Source organism: Chiloscyllium plagiosum, unplaced genomic scaffold (genome assembly GCF_037043375.1).
Source record: "Chiloscyllium plagiosum isolate Xiang-an unplaced genomic scaffold, Cpla_swu_hap1 HiC_scaffold_4, whole genome shotgun sequence".
In the NCBI taxonomy this organism is placed as follows: Eukaryota; Metazoa; Chordata; class Chondrichthyes; order Orectolobiformes; family Hemiscylliidae; genus Chiloscyllium; species Chiloscyllium plagiosum.
Window position 1 is genome coordinate 45,006,697 of NW_028270142.1, and position 19,533 is coordinate 45,026,229.

Below are 19,533 nucleotides of genomic sequence, written 5' to 3' on the forward strand. Positions count from 1 at the left end.
TGCAGTGTGTGGGATCTGTCCCTCCTGTTTGACTGTGGCAGGCAGCAGTGCAGTGTGTGGACTCTCTCTCTCCTGTTTGACTGTGGCAGGCATCAGTGCAGTGTGTGGGATCTCTCCCTCCTGTTTGACTGTGGCAGGCATCAGAGCAGTGTGTGGGACCTCTCTCTCCTGTTTGACTGTGGCAGGCATCAGAGCAGTGTGTGGGATCTCTCTCTCCTGTTTGACTGTGGCAGGCAGCAGTGCAGTGTGTGGGCTCTCTCTCTCCTGTTTGACTGTAGCAGGCATCAGTGCAGTGTGTGGGATCTGTCTCTCCTTTGTTTGACTGTGACAGGCATCAGTGCAGTGTGTGGGATCTCTCCCTCCTGTTTGACTGTGATAGGCATCAGTGCAGTGTGTGGGATCTGTCTCTCCTTTGTTTGACTGTGACAGGCATCACTGCAGTGTGTGGGATCTCTCTCTCCTGTTTGACTGTGACAGGCATCCGTGCAGTGTGTGGAGTCTCTCTCTCCTGTTTGACTGTGGCAGACAGCAGTGCAGTGTGTGGGATCTCTCTCTCCTGTTTGACTGTGACAGGCATCAGTGCAATGTGTGGGGTCTCTCCTTCCTGTTTGACTGTGACAGACATCAGTGCATTGTGTGGGATCTCTCCGTCCTGTTTGACTGTGACAGGCATCAGTGCAGTGTGTGGGATCTCTCCCTCCTGTTTGACTGTGACAGGCATCAGTGCAGTGTGTGGGATATCTCCCTCCTGTTTGACTGTGACAGGCATCAGTGCAGTGTGTGGGACCTGTCCCTCCTGTTTGACTGTGGCAGGCATCAGTGTAGTCTGTGGGATCTCTCTCTCCCTCGTTTGACTGTGACAGGCATCAGTGCCATGTGTGCAATCTCCCTCTCCTGTTTGACTGTGATTGGCATCAGTGCAGTGTGTGGAATCTCTCCCGACTGTTTGATTGTGATAGGCATCAGTGCAGTGTGTGGGATCTCTCCCTCCTGTTTGACTGTGGCAGGCAGCAGTGCAGTGTGTGGGATCTCTCTCTCCTGTTTGACTGTGACAGGCATCAGTGCAGTGTGTGGGATCTCTCTCTCCTGTTTGTCTGTGACAGGCATCAGTGCAGTGTGTGGGATCTCTCTCTCCTGTTTGTCTGTGACAGGCATCAGTGCAGTGTGTGGGATCTCTCTCTCCTGTTTGACTGTGACAGACATCAGTACAGTGTGTGGGATCTCTCCCTCCTGTTTGACTGTGACAGGCATAGTGCAGTGTGTGGGATCTCTCTCTCCTGTTTGTCTGTGACAGGCATCAGTGCAGTGTGTGGGATCTCTCTCTACTGTTTGACTATGACAGGCATCAGTGCAGTGTGTGGGATCTCTCTCTCCTATTTGACTGTGACAGGCATAAGTGCAGTGTGTGGGGTCTCTCCTTCCTGTTTGATTGTGACAGACATCAGTGCAGTGTGTGGGATCTGTCTCTCCTGTTTGTCTGTGACAGGCATCAGTGCAGTGTGTGAGATCTGTCTCTCCTGTTTGACTATGACAGGCATCAGTGCAGTGTGTGGGATCTGTCTCTCCTGTTTGACTGTGACAGGCATCAGTGCAGTGTGTGGGGTCTCTCCTTCCTGTTTGACTGTGACAGACATCAGTGCAGTGTATGGGATCTCTCTCTCCTGTTTAACTATGGCAGGCATCAGTGCAGTGTGTGGGATTTCTCTCTCCTGTTTGACTGTGACAGGCATCAGTGCAGTGTGTGGGATCTCTCCCTCATGTTTGACTGACAGGCATCAGTGCAGTGTGTGGAGTCTCCCTCTCTCCTGTTTAACTATGGCAGGCATCAGTGCAGTGTGTGGGATCTCTCTCTCCTGTTTGATTGTGGCCGGCATCAGTGCAGTGTGTGGGATCTCTCCCTTCTGTTTGACTGTGGCAGGCAGCAGTGCAGTGTGTGGGATCTCTCTCTCCTGTTGAACGAAGGAAGGCATCAATGCCATGTTTGAGACGTCCCCATCTCCCATTCTGATTGTGACAGGCCTCAGTGCAGTGCTTGGAATGCCCCCCTGACCCAGTCAGTGGCACATTACTTTGTCAAGGAAGGCATCCTTGTAAGAGGATTCGCAGTAGGTTGAAATCTTTGAGGAGAAAGTGAGGTCTGCAGATGCTGGAGGTAGATTTCAACCTACTGCGAATCCTCTTACAAGGATGCCTTCCTTGAAGAAGCTCTCTTTCTCCCTCCAGCATCTGCAGACCTCACCTTCTCCTCAAAGATTTCAGCCTATTGCGAATCCTCTTACAAGGATGCCTTCCTTGAAGAAGCTCTCTTTCTCCCATTCCTGAAGAAGGGCTAACGACCGAAACGTCGATTCTCCTAGATGCTGCCTGACCTGCTGCGCTTTTCCAGCAACACATTTCCATCACATTACTTTGTCCCCTTCTTTCTCCCTCCCTCCCAAGTAGCTCCAGGACCTCACTGTTAATAGTTCCACAGATAATGGTCCCATGCTATGAAATTCCCCGAACGGGTACATTCAGACTGGCAGCCTCAGCTCCAATGGTGTGTTCTGTCACTTAGCGCCAATGTATTTAAACCATACGATGCTAAATCGTAGGTTGAATTCAGAAAGGAGAGCCCTGCTTGATTCATCCTTCTTCCTCCTATACATCCTGTAGACCAAGAAATGACAGTTTGTGTCTCACCAAGGTCCCAATGAGGATCAGCTCATTTAACAGAGATATCAAACCAGAGCCTTCCATGACCTTTCTCTATCCTCAACCCATGGAGTGAACCAGCAGGTTTTAACAATTTTGTAATAATAGATTTAGCAGACTGCTTAACTGCACAGCTTTTGTTTAAAATGTAGATGCCATTTCTTTTATTAATTTGTTATGTATAATGTAAATCACATGCCTCAGTCCCACCCTTTCTGTCAATGATGTTTGCACGATTTTAAGGCTTCAGCAATGTTTCTAAAATTTTTCCCTCTAAGATGGTAAATTTTTGAAACAGCCTGTATAACGCTATTGTTTTTAAATTACTATTTCAATCTTGTTGCAATGCCCCTCAAATTAGTTAAACTTTGATATCCAACATTTTGCTGGTAAACAGTATCAAGCCACGTAAGTCTGTTGCTAGAATTGCTTAATAAAAATCAACTTTTCTATTCACCGCCTCATGAAGATGTAGGTGTTAAAATAATCTATGTTGAGATGTCTCCAGTTCTTGAGATTTCAACATGTTTAGTTAACAGACGATTTTGTCAGAATATGGCATACCAAGTCAGCAAGGTCTTTAACCAGGTCCCACATGGGAGACTGATAAAGAGCTGGAAAGTACATGTGACTCAGAGTAACCTTATAAGTTGAATCTAAAATTTGCTTAGTGGCAGGATACAGCATGCTGGTAGAAGGCTGTTTGTTTGATGGGAAGCTGGTGCCCAATGATGTGTCAAAGGGATCAGTGCTGGGTCCGTTGTTGTTTATATACCTTGAACAATGTAGATAAGCTTGCAGTGGTGGTTAGGGGGGGTGGGGGAGAATGATAAATAAATGATAAATAATTAAGAAAGCAGCTATATTCCCCTTTAGTTGAAGGCTCAATAACAAAGGGGCACAATTATAATATCGAATGCAAGAGATTTAGGAGGGATTTCAGTCAATACTATTTCACCTTGAGGGTATTGGGGTCTGGAATGCATTGCCTGGGAGGTAACCTCAGCTTTAAAAAAGTATTTGGATGAGAATTCAAAATGTCATAATATTCAAGGCTATGGACCTTGTGCTGGAATTGGGCATAGTATTAACTTAGCGTAGTTTTAACTGTACATGCTCAATGGGCTGAAAGGTCTGTTCTATACTGTTCTATAATTCAAGTCCTGCAAAGTATAGTACAGGAATATGCCCTTTGGCCTACAAAGTCTGTGCTGACACATGATGCCTTTCTAAACTGAAAGCCTTTTGTCGTCTATATCCCTCAATTCCCTACCTATATGTATTTATTGAGGAGTTCCTTAAAAATTGCTGTTGTATCTGCTTCCTCAATCTCCTCTGGTAGCAGTTTCCAGGCAGGTACCACTCTCTGTGTAAAAAATTAAAAATGCCTTTCATTTCCCTCCTTTAAACTTTCCCCTTTTAACCTTAAACTTATGTGACCTAGTAATTAATGTTTCTACCCTGGGGAAAAAGCCTACTCGCAGAGCGCTTCAGAGAACACCTCCGGGACACTTGCACCAACCAACCCCACTGCCCCATGGCCGAACACATCAACTCCCTTTCCCACTTCACAGAGGGCATGCAGGACCTCCATCGCCACTCCCTTACCACCCGATGCCTGGAGGAAGAAAGCCTCATCTTCCGCTTCGGGACCTTCCAACCCCATGGCATCAAAGTGGATTTCACCAGTTTCCTCATTCCCCCTCCCCCTCATCTTATCCAACCTTCCAGCTCAGCACCGCCCTCATGACCTGTCCCACCTGTCCATCTTCCTTCCCACCTATCCACTCCACCCTCCCCTCCGACCTATCACTTTTACTCCAACCTCCATCCATCTATTGTACTCTCAGCTATCTTCCCAGCCTCATTCCTGATGGAGGACTTTTGCCTGAAATGTCGACTTTCTTGCTCCTCAGATGCTACCTGACCTACTGGCTTTTCCAGCACCACTCTCTTGACTATAATCTCCAGCATCTGCAGCCCTCACTTTTGCCTAAAAAGATTCTGACGATCCATTCTATCCATGCATCTCATAATTTTGTAAAATCTATTAGGTTACCATTTAGATTCTGACACTCAAGTGAAAACAAACCAAGTTTGTCCAGTGTCTCCTTATAGATAATAACCAGGCAACATCCTGGTAAATCTTTTCTATACCATTTCCAAATTTTACTATAATTTAACACTTTCTAGAATGTAATCTAATTTTCAGCTGCAGCTCATGCCCTTTCTCTGTGTCTGTTAATCATGTATTAGAGACACTTATCCAAATCTGTTAAATTGTATGTATTATTTGACTAAATGTTTACATGTCTTGACATATTTTATGTTCTAATATTCTGAAAACTCCCCTTTCATTTTTCTAATAGTGATCCCATGTCTGTGTCCTGTTCTTCCTCCTTTTCCATGCAATGGTAGAGTATATATTCTCCCCACCCAAAAGAAATGAAATGTTGACCAAGAAAACTTTCAATTAGGATAACACCTGTGTGATGGTACTCTTAATTTCTAAAAGTTTTGTTGACTTGAAAATGGAGTCGCGGGTAGATAAGATAGTGAAGAAGGCATTTGGTATGCTTTCCTTTATTGGTCAGAGCATTGAGTAGAGGAGTTGGGAGGTCATGTTGCGGCTGTACCAGACATTGGTTCAGCCAATTTTGGAATATTGTGTGCAATTCTGGTCTCCATCCTGTCAGAAGGATGGTGTGAAACTTGAAAGAGTTCAGAAAAGATTCACAAGGATTTTGTCAGGGTTGGAAGGTTTGAGCTACAGGGAGAGACTGCATAGGCTGGGGCTGTTTTCCCTGGAGCCAGGACGAAAGGGCATAGGTTTCGGGTGAAAGGGGAACAATTTAAAAGTAATCTAAGGGACAACTTTTTCACACAAAGGGTGGTGCATGCCTAGAATAAGCTGCCAGAGGAAGTGGTGGAGGCTGGTACAATTACAACATCTAAAAGGCATCTGGATGGGTATATGAATAGGAAGGGTTGAGAGGGATATGGGCCAAGTGCTGGCAAATGGGACTAGATTAGTTTAGGATATCTGATCGGCTTGGACAAGTTGGACCAAAGGGTCGGTTTCCCTGCTGTACATCTCTTGACTTTATGACTGTTTCATTGGAAATGAGTCAGTGGTGTTCAGATTGGTCCTGATAATTGTGGAATCTTAAAATTAATGATGGGAGCAGACCTGGTTTGCTGAAGTTTCACTGAATAAAGGAAATACGCAGAAATGTCAGATTTGTCCCAATAGTTCATATGGTCAGCTGAAAACAATTTGCTGCTCATAGCTGTAAGAATGTTAAAAATATTGTGATTTTGATAGTTTTTTTTCAACTTTTTAAAATCCATATCTCTCTGTTTTTGGGCAGCATCATAGTTAATGTTACTCATAGTGCGGTGGGCTATCACTCAAAGACGATTCGATTTCTTCATGTTGCATTTGATGCTGTAGGAGAAGCTTTTCTTGCTGGTGATCACCAGGGCAACATCTATCTCTTTGACTTGAGCAGGAATAGGTAAGTCACTGATTGCTTTGCTAACATTCACAGATAATGACTTCTCAACTAGTTCAGACACACTATGTTACATGTCCAGGGCAGGTAGAACTTGAGTCCAGACCTTCTAACCCAGAGGCAGGGAAACCACTATTGCACCACAAGATTCATGTAATAGTATTATAGATATTTTTAATCAACCAATTCAGGCATGTTGTGACTCAGCACTGGAGCAGGTAGAATGTGAACCTGAACCACTACCACCTCTATTTTAATGATTTGTTCTTTTACAAAACATAACCAAACACTTGTACAGTCGGTTGGCAATAAATAAGTCAAGTCCAGATTTAAACCTGGGACAGCTTGCATAATCATTGTACGAGACATTCCAAAGTGCGACTCAAACCAATAACTAACTGTGGAATTAGATTTTTGTAGATATTTTTAATCAATCTGTTCAGACATGTTTTCACACACCTCTGGATCAGATAGGACTTGAACTCATGCCTCCTGGTTCAGACGTAGGGCCACTATTACAACACCACAAGTGCCCAATGTTAATATATACTTGCCTTGTTTACATCTCCATTCAGTGGCATTCTTACCTTTAGCTGTTTAGCCTCTAGACTCTGGAATTTCTTCATCAAATCTCTTCCTCGCTGTTTCTTTTTAAGAAACTGCTTGAAAAGGACCTATTTCATTAATTTTTGGTTACTGTCTTAATAGCTGCCTACATGACTGTGTACTGAATTCTGTTTCTGTGAAGTCCCTTGGAATATTTTACAACATTAAAGATGCTGTATAAATGAAAGTTGTAATCCCAATAACCTTTAGATCATTTTTGATCCAAAACTATTAAGGGAAGTACACTATCCAGATAAAAGTAAGAATGTTTTATAATTCAATAAAAGAATGTAGCAGTAGATTAGCCAGCAGTGTGATGTGAAGTATTAAATCATTTTGAGACTTTTCTCTTAAATCTTTTTGCAAGCAGCCTACTTTCTCTTCTTTCTTCTACTCTGCCCCTTCCGATAATCCTTGGATATTGAAATTATCTATCATAGCTGCAGTGCTGAGGTAAAACTTGCTGTTTTCTCAGTGTGCAGACTATTTCACCAGGCAGTAACATTTTCCACTGAGCTGTGGGGCATTTGTCAACAATGAGTTGATCAATATGATTAAATCTGCCCATAATGTTAATTAAATAACTAGGAATAAAGATGTTTTTTTGGGGAAGAAACCAAAAGTTGGATGCATCTCACATAAGTTTTGTGAAGTTCTACAAAATTATACAAACTATACAGATGTTCTGTTAAGAGCAAGTATAATCATCAGTGATGTAAGTTAGAAAGCATGGCATTATTGGACCATGAAATGCAGATATAGTCATGTCTTTTTTTTTCAAAAATGTTATAAATGGTGGCTGTAAAGATACAACTTTAGTGCAGTTTGGTTTTGAAATTGATTAGCTGATAGAAGGAGGTTGTGGGTGATGGGTGCTTGGAATGGATAGATGTTTGGTTATAATCATTTCAGCACATTGACTAAATGTAGACTGAGTCACTTGCATATGGTACTAGATTTAAGCAAGAAGGTAATGATGTATTCTTCATAGAGGAGGAATGACTGTTATTTGTTTTTTGTTTCCAAGCAATTCCACTCCAAAGTTCCCCAATTCATGACACTCAATTGTTAGTCAATGACACAACTATATTAAATCAATAAATTATGTTGTATGAGCATTATGAGAGGTTATTCACAGTAATATTATTGTTTGTTATTGTTTCATAGCTTTAAACTTGTGCAGCGCACAGGGCAGGCATGTACAGCATTGGCTTTCAATCTCCGAAGGAAGACAGAATATTTGGTTGCTCTGGCAGATTACTCCTTAAAATGTTTTGATACAGGTACAATAAAGTTAATAATAATTGTTGGAGAATAAAGTAATTGCTTTACCTGTGGAGAGTTTCTGTTTTAACAATGGCTAAAGATCAACCATTCAGATTGAACCATATAAAATAGCCAGGGAAGATTAATTAGTAAAACAACGATTAGTAAAACAATATAGGTATATTGAATAGTGCTCAAAATACACAAGGCAATGGTTGAATTTGCTTCAGAAGTCTCCAAAATGCCTAGCAATATTCAATCATAGTAAAGATTAGATTAGAGTGTGGAAACAGGCCCTTCGGCCCAACAAGTCCACACCGACCCGCCGAAGCGAAACCCACCCATACCCCTACATTTACCCCTTACCTAACACTATGGGCAATTTAGTATGGCCAATTCACCTGACCCTGCACATCTTTGGATGGTGGGAGGAAACCGGAGCACCCGGAGGAAACCCACGCAGACACGGGGAGAACATGCAAACTCCACACAGTCAGTCGCCTGAGGCGGGAATTGAACCCGGGTCTCTGGCGCTGTGAGGCAGCAGTGCTAACCACTGTGCCACCGTGCCGCCCATAAAGAAAAGTCTTCCCATGAGTAGAATGGACAGAATCTCTGAGGACCTGTTCCTCTAATCGTGTGAATCTATTACAGAAAAGTAATACTGAGAGGGGAGCACTCTGTGATTGGAGGAGCAGGGAGTAAAGAAAGGAAAATAAGTGAGTAGTCAGGAAATTCTTTTGCTGCCAATGAAGAATATTGCCAGCAGGAGGCAGAAGCTCTTTCCTGCAGGGGAACTGAGTCCTGGGAACGTTCTGCTGAGGGGAAAGAAAGAAGGGGCAAGGGAAGAGGAGTGGGGCTGCAATGGTGAGAGTGGGGTTGAAATGAGTGGATTGGGGAAGGAATGAGACTGCAGAGGGGCCCAGGAGAGGGGGAAGATGCTTTGAAGAAAGGCAGGGATAGGAGAGTGACTACTCAATTGGGGGAGAGTAGAGACTGCAAAGGAGAGAGATTAGTTTTAAACCTGTCAACAAAGTAATATTTCCCTAATTAAGAGCCAGGAAATGCTGAAAGCACTAAGGTTATGAATTATTTGCAAATTAATGTTTAATCTTATTTTCAACTGCATGTTTTTATATAATGTAGAGAAATGTAGTAGATGTTATTGTAATGAACACTATATCACTTAATAAATTTAAATCTGAGATCTCAGATTAAGTAAAACCCTCGCACTCATTCATTGGATGTGGGTTGCACCAGCAAGACCAGAATTGATTGCCCATCCCTAATTGCCCTTGAATTGCATTACTTGCCAGGCCATTTCAAGTGCAGATAAGAATCATCCACATTAATGAGGATCTGGAGTTGCATGTAAGCCAGATCAGATAAGGAAAGAAAATCTCCTTCTCAAAAGGACATCAGTGAACCAAATGGATTTTTACATATTTTCATGATCAATGTTACTGAGATTAATTTTCAATTCCAGAATTGTTAATTGAATGTAAATGTCATTGGCTGCAGTGGAACCCATGATCCCAGACTAATATTCTGAGTTTTTGGATTGTTTTTTCCCAATATTCTATTGTCTCCTGTGCCTGCATTAATCTTCAGCTTTGTGCATTTTTTCGTAGAAACACTATACTATGAACGCATCGGTTTGTAGATGGTGTATTAAGAGTCTTGGGTTTTTTTGTGTGTAAGTGTATGTATCAATTATTTTGAAAATAAAAATCAGTTGTTAACTTTTGCCTGTTGTCATGTTCCAATTTAAATGTCTAAGGAATTACACTTTCTTTGTGTATGTATCTTTAGGTTTAATGGAGTTGATATTTGTTGATAATACTGATTAATTTTTTTAATTTTCCTGAAAATAAAAAAAAAGCCCTTGAAAACCATCTTAGTGTCCTCAGGAAATAAAAATTGTACCTTTTTCTGTAAAGCTTCAAGTAGTTCATAGTTAATTTATGCATTTCATTACAACTCATTAGATAAATTTTCTGAACCAGAAGTATATAGATATATTGATTTTCTGGTTTGTACTGAGTTAGCTAGATCATAACTAGGCAATGATGGGTTTTTACAACTGTCTTTGAAAGCCCAACTTTGGTGTGTGGGTGGTAGGTAGTGACACGGTAGAATCAGAATTTAATTCATACCAATGTTGAGGGACTTTTTAATTCGCTCGTGAGATGTGGGTATCACTGGCTAGCATTTATTATTGTACCTAGTTGGTGATGGTGAGTTGCCTTCTTGAGATGCTGCAGGCCATATGCAGTAAGTTGACCCACAATGCTTTCAGGGAGGGTATTTCAGCATTTTAACCCAGTGAAGGAATGGAGACATATTTTTGAATCAGGATGGTGAATGGCTTGGAAGGGAATGGCAGGTGGTGATGGTCCCAATTATCTGCTGCCCTCATCCTTCTGGATGGAAGTAGCCATGGGTTTGGAATGTGCTGTCTCAGGATCTTTGGTGAATTGCTGAAGTGCAACTTGTAGGTAATACACACTTGCTACTGAGAATCAGTGATGGAGGGAGTGGTTGTTTTTGGATTTGAATGTTTGCTGGAAGCACATTGATGCCAATGTCCATTGAAGGGTTCAGCTCTTTTTCTCCTTTTGCTTGTGCAGTATTCAACATTCACTGTCGAGGCTTACCTGTAAATTTGATCATTGGGGTAAGGTGACAGAAGATAAACAGCACTCACGGAATTATATCACAGCACTTAAAGATACGAAAACAATTTAGATTTACATAGCACCCTTAAAATAATAAAACATTCTAATGTGATCACAGGAGCGTTATAAAACAAATGTGGCACTGAACTACATGAAATGTTAGACCACAAGACCAAAGACACAAGAATGTTTCAAGGAGGAAAATAAGGTGGAGAGACAGAGAGGTTTGGGGAGGATTTTTCTGAGTTGGGGGCCTAAGCAACTAAACGCACTGCCAACAGTGGTGGAGCAATTATAATTGGAAATGCATTAAAGGAGCACAGATATTTCAGAGAGTTGTATTGTTTGAGGAGAATGCACAAACAGGGAAGGCCAAGTCCATTGGGGGATTTGAAAACATATTTGAGAATATTAAAAATGTTGCTTGACTCTGAGCACATGGGTAATAGGGAAACAGTACTCTGTGGAAATAAAGCATACTTCACGTTTACAGAGAATAAAATGCAGTGACCAGACTGGAGTGCACTGAAATAGTCAAGTTGAGTGACAGTGAAGGATTTCTCAGCAGAGCTTAGACAAAGTTGGAATATGTTCTAGAGGTAGAAACAGGCTGTTTTAGTGACAGCATTAACATAGCTTCGTCTTGGAGTCAAATGTCATGTCATGGCTGTAAATATACAGGCTCAGACCATTGCCAGAAAGAGGGATGGAATTGGTGGGTTGGAAACAGTTTGGGTGGGAACCAAAAGCCGTGATTTAAGTTTTATCAGTTTTACATTAGATGTAATTTTGCTATCCAGTACTAGTTATCAGATAAATAGTTTATTAACTTTGCAAATGTGAATGAGTCAAAAAAGTGGTAGTGATGTAGAGCTGAATGTTGTTAGTATACATGAAGATGATGTGAGGGAAATAAAATATTTCAATAAAGTTGTTCCATTTATTAGACGAATACTGTAGTAGACTGTCACGAAACAATTGTCATTTAAATAGGTTGTAGTACAATCTTAGCCAAATAAATACACACCACAATTTGTTTTGCTCTTCATTATAGACTTCTCATACTCAAGCGACTGCAAGAGTATGAATTTCACTTGTTTTTAAACAGATAATTGGTTCTCAGTAAATTGCTGCCTTAATTAGTTATAATTTGGGTTTGTGTCACTTTGGGTAACAGTTTGTTTTCAGTTAACTGCTGGTATTGTTGTCAAACTTGAAATCAGCAAGTTGACATGAAATGACTTGTGAAGGTCTTTGTGGCAGATGCACAATGATGAAGGACTTTTGAAATTTGTGAAAAACCAACTAGTGTTTTGAACTCTTCTGTTTAATGGGCAGAAAGCAAAGAGCTTGTGAGTTGGATGAGGGGTCATGAGTCTGCGGTTTCATCCATTTCTGTTCATGGATCTGGAAGATATGCTATCACTACATCATCTGATACAGCACAACTCTGGGACTTGGACACCTTCCAACGAAAAAGGAAATTGAATGTACACTTGTCAGTCGGCATTCAGAAGGTTAGTAAATAATCTTAAAATAGAAACGATTGCATTTTTGAGCTAACAAGTTCCATAACATTTATCGTTGTGTCTGCCACATGATGCATGAAACCCAGAGGACGTTTTCTCATTCTGGTTCAGGGAGTACTTATGATCCATACACTCCAGTCAACCCCACCTTCTGGTTGCCATCTATTTGAACTCCCCCTCCCACTCCCCTGACAACATGTCCATCCTGGGCCACCATTAACATGAGGCCACACGCAAGTAGCAGGAAGAACACCTCATCTTCCGCCTCAGGAGCTTACAACCATACGGCCTTAATGTAGAATTCACCAGCTTCCAAATCTCCACCCCATCCTCTTAACCTCACCCTACCTGTCCAACTTCCTTCCCACCTAACGCTCCACCCTTCCCACAGTCCAGTCACAGCCACCTCCTACCTGCATCCACCTATCACCATCCCACTCACCTTTCCCCCAGCCCCACCCCCTACCTGTTTTTATTTTGCAGCCCCCTTGCCCCCCACCAGTTCTGATGAAAGGTTCTGACCTGAAATGCCGACTGCCCTCCTCTGCTGATGCTGCTTGACGGGCTGTGCTTTTTCCCGTTCCACTCTTTATCCACTCTGATTACTCCACATGGATTGGCTTTCTCTAATTACTTGCTGTGCCTGCATAATAACTTTTCCCAAAAGATGCATCTCAGAGCTCTGTAATCTCTTACCATTTAGATCATATTCTTTTTTCAACACTTCCTTCCAAAGTTCATATTTTGCCACATTATGTTTCATTTGTTAGATCTTTGCCCACTCACTTAACCTATCTGTATTTCTTTGTGGCCATTTTACATCCCTAGTCAGGCTTCACCTTGGAAATCACAATGCACATTGTTATATTTGTGGTTGAAAAGTTGTGCAAGAAAAAAAGAAGATCTTGCAATAATTTCTGGTCTACATTTGTTCCTCAATAAACTACAACATAAACTGTGCATTAACTCAGAAATCTGCATAAAAGCTCCTCCTGGAAAATATGACATAACTGATTTACAAGCAATTTTTTAAAACACAGTAGCATTTGGTTGGGAGATAAAGCAGTTTTAAAAAAAATAAAGTTTTTTGGAGACAAGCCTTAACATTTGGTGATATTGCACAACCATCTAATATATTCTACACATGGTGTTGATAGGATGCAACATAGAGTTCTTGGCAACCACAACTAACATAAATCCTCAAGTGTTCTTTCAACAAGAAAGCCCCAGTTATCTTTTTCTCGTGAATAACATGATCCTGCTGTCACTGCAAAGTTTATTCCAGAAACATACATCAACATATTCCCATAGCACTCATGCAAATGTTTATCTGAAATCCTTGAAACAGCCATTTTTTCTAAGGTGATGTTCGTTGGAGTTAATCTACATCTAAAAAGGAAGTATATTTTAGCATAGAAGTCCTGGTTTCTTTTTTCATCCTTATCCATTATTTCCACCTTTTTTTTGCTGGTTATGTTATTTTTTATTTGTGATAATCTATAACTTTCCCACTTTGCACTTTTAATTACATACCAGCTCAGTTGTTTTCATCAATCGATCATCAAATGAGCTCACAATGCTGCAAATAGTTGCCTCATAGAGTGCTGTGACCAGATTAGTGATGTTAAGAAATAATGATTGCTAAATGCTTTTCTTTATAACTTTAATTGTATTTATTATAAACTTGATTGTTTTGATTTGTAGCTGGAAGTCTATTTTTATATCCTAGTTCTAAGCAGATTAAAGAAACCTCTCGTCTCATCTAGAATATATTAATTGAATCTTCTCCTCCATCTCTATGATTACTTTTTGACTCCAATAACTCTAATATTCTGTTCTTTTTTTTTTCTCTTCTAAATGTTATGTATTCATCTACATTAAACTTTACCACTCATTCTTTAATCCATCCACTCTCTTCAGATGTGTGTTACCTTCAATAAATGCCATTAACAGTATGAAATTCATTTGTTACAAGGATGTTGATCTATATCATTTTAGAAATAATATGGAGCCGAGGGCAGCTCCTTACAAAACTTTACAAATCCAGATAGTGCCTTTTCAAACTGCAGAGAAAGACTTAACCTGCCTCTTTACATAAAAAGTTTCCCTTTATTCCATATCATTACCAATTTAAGGTAGTTGTGATTTGATCTACTGTATGCTGATGGCAAACTGAGGTCATCAGGCTTCAATTAAATAATCCTTACAGACCATGCATAAGGTGTGTGTATATATATGTGAAATTATATATACTACAATTGCATAATAATTCATGTTATTAGATTGCTTAGTAGTGTGACTGAGGATTGCTCTGAAGTTTTGTCTTATTTTGTTATACTTTTGTAAATACCTTAAGTTTCAGTTGAAATATGTTTTGCATCTGTTTCAAAATTAGTTTTTACACCAAGGTAAGAGAGCACAGCGGTATTTTTACCTGGCATTAAAGTCAGAAGTACATGAGCAGTTCTGGGCAGCATGCTGTAAGAAGGATATACTGATCTTTGCATGGTGTGCATATAGAATGAGAATTTGATTGAAAATTTGAAACTATTAAGAGCAACAGATATTTTCTCTCTGTCTTATTTATTTTTACTGGCTCAAGAGACTAGAATGAGAGAACACGATTTAATCACATAAAAATTCAAGCCTGGTCTTTCAGTAACAAAAGTAGGAAACATCTCTACACACAGTATGCTAAAACAAGAGGGCACAAAATAGAAGCAGGAGTAGAGTATATAGCTGATTGAGCTTCTCTGCTATTCACAACAATCATAGCTACTCTTGAACTTCAGTTCCACTTTCTGTGACACTTGATCCACAAGAGGCTAAAAACACATCTATCCTTGCCTTACATATATTCGACAATGGGGCATTTATAAGTTTGAATCTTTGTTCCATAAATTGCATTTACGCTAGGTCAGTTGTTAACTTTATGTCTGAGATTGGCTAACAGAAAATCTGTCAAAGGTATTAAGGATATGGTGCAGAATGGGTTTATGGAATTAGTTTGCAGATTAACAGTGATCTCATTGAATGGCAGAACAGGCTCAATGAGTTAAATATTCTACTCCTTTTCTACATTTATTCATTGAAGGAGTAGTCTGTTACCCAGTTTCAGAAGTGCATGGTAACAGTTCTTCCTTTTCAAATCCAGGTTTATTTCCTTCCACTAAGTAATACAATCATCAGTTGCTTTAAGGACGGTTCTATCTTTGCCTGGGAAAGTGACACTCTCCATTGCAAGTACCAATTACCTGTACCCGAAGATGAATCCCGGATCAATTATAGAGCTTTTGCTGTTTCTAGGTAGGATATTTACTAGATTTTGATGTGACCAATTTTAAGATAAATGCAGTCCTTGTTTTTGGAATCTGTGGAACTCATTGCTGTAGAAAGCTGTGGAGGCTGAGTCATTCAGTGTCTTTAAAACAGAAGTAGATAGAATTTTGAATAGTTAGGAATCAAGGGTAATGGGGAGATAGCAGGAGAATGTGTTGAGAAATATATTGGCCATGACCAAAGCAGACTCGAAGGGCCAAATGGCCTAATTCTATTCCTGTATTTTGTAATACTATGCTGCCTCATTGAAAGAGCTTTCCAACAGTACCATTTCCCTACTATTTACTGAAGCATTGCAAAATCTCCCATTTTCAGTCCCATGCAACTCGTTAATCATCTTTTGTCATGTATTCGGTCAGCCTTTTAAGAAAGAATAACAGTTCACTACGTACAAAATATTCTAATTTCCCCTTTGAAGTTAATTGGCACAGTGGTTAGCACTGCTGCCTCACAGCGCCAGAGACCCGGGTTCAATTCCTGCCTCAGACGACTGACTGTGTGGAGTTTGCACGTTCTCCCCATGTCTGCATGGGTTTCCTCCGGGTGTTCCGGTTTCCTCCCACAGTCCAAACATGTGCAGGTTAGGTGAATTGGCCATGCTAAATTGCCCGTAGTGTTAGGTGCAGGGGTAAATGTAGGGGAATGGGTCTGGGTGGGTGCGCTTCGGCGGGTCGGTGTGGACTTGTTGGGCCGAAGTAATCTAAAGAATAATTCTGTGTTTTCTGGTTACAAAGTCTCCTGCTAGCAGGAACAATTTCTCCTTATTTACCCAAACAAAACTTACCATGAGTTTGACTTCATTATTGAATGATATTGTTTTAGATATGTTTACAGCTTGCCAGTGCGTTTCCTCAGTTTTGGAGCACAGTTTCATAAATTCTGTAGTTTAAAGACAAATCGTGTTCAACTGGGTAATTTTTAAATACCTTTTTGAAAGAATATTATAATTTTGAGGAGTACTATGCTTTATTAAATGCAAGATAAACCTATTAGTTAATCCTTTTTCAAAAATGCTTTATTATGCTTCATTAAATACAAGATAAACCTACTAGTTAATCTTTTTAGTTTTTATTTTCTCTCTCCCCTGTTCAAAGCACATGATTCCTTGCTGATGTATATGCTAATCACTATTATGATAGCATGATGGTGGTAACTTTAAATGTAAAGAGTTAATCATGCCTGCGTAAGAAATAGGAGCAGAAATTAGGCCATTCAGCACATCAAGTCTGCTCCACCTTCAGTCATGGCTGGTAAGTTTCTCAACCCCATTCTCCCGCTTTTTCCCCATAACCCTTGATCCCTTTGATACTCAGAACCTATCTGGCCTCCACAGACGTCTGTGGCAATGAATTCCATAGATTCGCCACTCTGGCTGAAGACGTTTCTCCTTCTCTCCGTTCTCAAAGGTCTTCTATTAACTCTAAGGCTGTGCTCTTGGGTTTTAGTCTCTCCTGTCAATGGAAACATCTTCCCAAAATCTACTCTGTCCAGGTCTCCGTATTCTGTATGTTTCAATTAGAACCCCCCCCCCCCCCTCATCCTTCTAAACTCCAATGAGTTTAAGCCCAGAGTCCTCAAACATTCTTCACATGTTAAGCTTTTCATGGGAGGTTCCCGAGAATGGGACCATTCTCGGGAACCTCCTCTGAACATGCTCCAGGACCAATACATTCTTCCTGAGAAAAGGGGTCCAAAACTGCACACAATACTCCAAATGTGGTCTGACCAGAGCCTTATAGAGCTTCAGAAGTACATCCCTGCTTTTATATTCAAGTCATCTCAAAATCATTGCATTTGCCTTCCTAACTAGTGACTCAACCTGCAGATTTACCTTGAGAGAATCCAGGACTAGAACTCCCAAGTCTCTTTGCACTTCGTACTTATGAATTTTCTCCCATTTAGAAAATAATCCATGCCTCTATTCTTCCTATCAAAGTGCATGACATCACATTTCCCACATTGTATTCCATCTGCCACTTCTTTGCCAACTTCCCCAACCTGTCCAAATCCTTCTGCAGCCTCCCCACCTCTTCAATGATACCTGTCTCTCTACCTATCTTTGTATCATCTGCAAACTTATGCAGAATGCCCTCAGTTCCTTCATCTAGTTCGTTAACGTATAAAGTGAAAGGTTGTGGTCCCCACACTGAGCCTTGCAGAACAGCACTTCTCACCGGCTGCCATTCCTGAGAAGGACCCTTTTATCCTCACTCCCTGCTTTCTGCCAGACAGCCAAGCTGCTATTCCTACTAATACCTTGCCTCTGACACCATGGGCCCTTACCTTACTCAGTAACCTCCTGTGCGGCACCTTGTCAGAGACGTTCTTGAAATCCAGGTAGATAACCTACATTGGTTCTTCTTGGTCTAACCTGCATGTTACTTCCTCAAAGAGTTCTAGCAGATTTGTCAGGCAGGACCTCCCCTTGATGAAACCATGCTGATTTTGCCCTATTTTACCATACACTTCCAAGTATTCAGAAATCGCATCCTTAACAATGGATTCCAGAATCTTATCCATGACCGAGGTTAGGCTAGTGGATCTGTAATTTTCTGTCTTTGGCCTTACTCCCTTTTTAAACAAGGGTGTCATGTTAGTGATTTTCCAGTCATCTGGGACCCTCCCTGATTCTAGTGATTCATGAAAAGTCTCCACTAATGCCTCCGCTATCTCTTCAGCTATTTTCCTTAGGATTCTGGTGTGTAGACCATCTGGTTCAGATGGTCCACTTTAAGGCCATTCAGTTTTTATAGCACCTTCTCCTTGGTGATGGCCACCATACTCAGCTCTACCGCCTCACACTCTTGAATTTTTGGGATATTATTTGTGTCTTCTACCGTGAAGACTGATGCCAAATAATTATTCAGTTCCTCAGCCAATTCCTTACTCTCCACTACTATCTCTCTAGCATCATTTTCCAGCAGCCTAATGTCCACTTTTGCCCTTTATATATCTGAAGAAACTCTTACAGTCTTCCTTTATATTACTGGCTAACTTACCCTCATATTTAATCTTCTTCCTCCCTGACTTCTCTCGTCAGTCGTGGATGCCTCGCCTTCCCTATGCCATGCTTCTTTTACCTTGGGATGAATCTTTGCTCTGTCTTCTGAATTACTTCAGAAACTCCTGCCATTGCTGTTCCACTGTCTTCCCTGCTAGGCTCCTCTCCCAGTCGATTCTACTCAGCTCCTCCCTTTTGCCTCTGCAGATGCCTTTATTCAGCTGTAATATCATTACTTCTGATTTTATCTTCTCCCTATCATAGTTACTCGATCCCCTTAGGTACTTTGGCTAAGCGACCGTTTTAACAAGTCAGATCCTTTAATGGGTGTAGTCTGTTCAGCTGTAAGATGGGAGGGCAGTGGTGAAGCATGGTTAATATTCCTCACACGACTACCTCCTGACTCCTTCAACTGCAACATGTTGGATTTATATGCAGCACTGCTTTTAATAACACCTGACAACCAGAGACAACCACTTGATGAAGGAGCAGCGCTCGAAAAGCTAGTGCCTCCAAATAAACCTGTTGGTTTATAACCCGGTGTTGTGTGATATTTAACTTTGCTTTTAATATAGTTAAACATCCTAATCTGCTTCTCAAGAGTGTTACTAAACAAAATTTGATACAAACCTAGATGAGGAGATGTCGGGACATATCAGGCTTTAGTTCTAAGGAAAAAACAAAACCTGAGAGGTTTTGCAAGGGATTTCCAAAGCTTAAATCACAAGTAACTGAAGCCACATCAGTGATAGAGCAATAAAAATTGGTAATGCCCAAAAGGCCAATTTTGGAGGGTTGCAAACATTTTGGGAGTTTGCTGAGCTCGGGAGACATTGAGGAATTTAAAAACAAGGTTGAGAATTAAGATATGGTTTAACAGCAAGCTAGGGTGGGTCAGCAAGTAC

General features: G+C 40.8%; 1 protein-coding gene across 3 annotated transcripts in view; it reads left to right on the top strand.

Moving 5' to 3' along the window:
* The window catches only part of tbc1d31 (TBC1 domain family, member 31), a 70,741-nt gene that overhangs the window by 29,521 nt on the left and 21,687 nt on the right, over positions 1-19,533 (top strand). For 2 of the 3 annotated variants that reach the window (XR_015756946.1, XM_043688667.2), the window contains exons 2-5: positions 6,066-6,212; positions 7,983-8,098; positions 12,098-12,276; positions 15,443-15,594. Coding sequence is in view for 2 of the 3 variants with exons in the window: in XM_043688667.2 (XP_043544602.2) it covers positions 6,066-6,212; positions 7,983-8,098; positions 12,098-12,276; positions 15,443-15,594 (594 nt within the window). In the remaining variant the exon portion in view is untranslated. Of the gene's footprint in view, positions 1-5,063; positions 5,190-6,065; positions 6,213-7,982; positions 8,099-12,097; positions 12,277-15,442; positions 15,595-19,533 lie in introns of all 3 variants that reach the window. The other variant, XM_087986207.1, reaches the window with a different exon arrangement.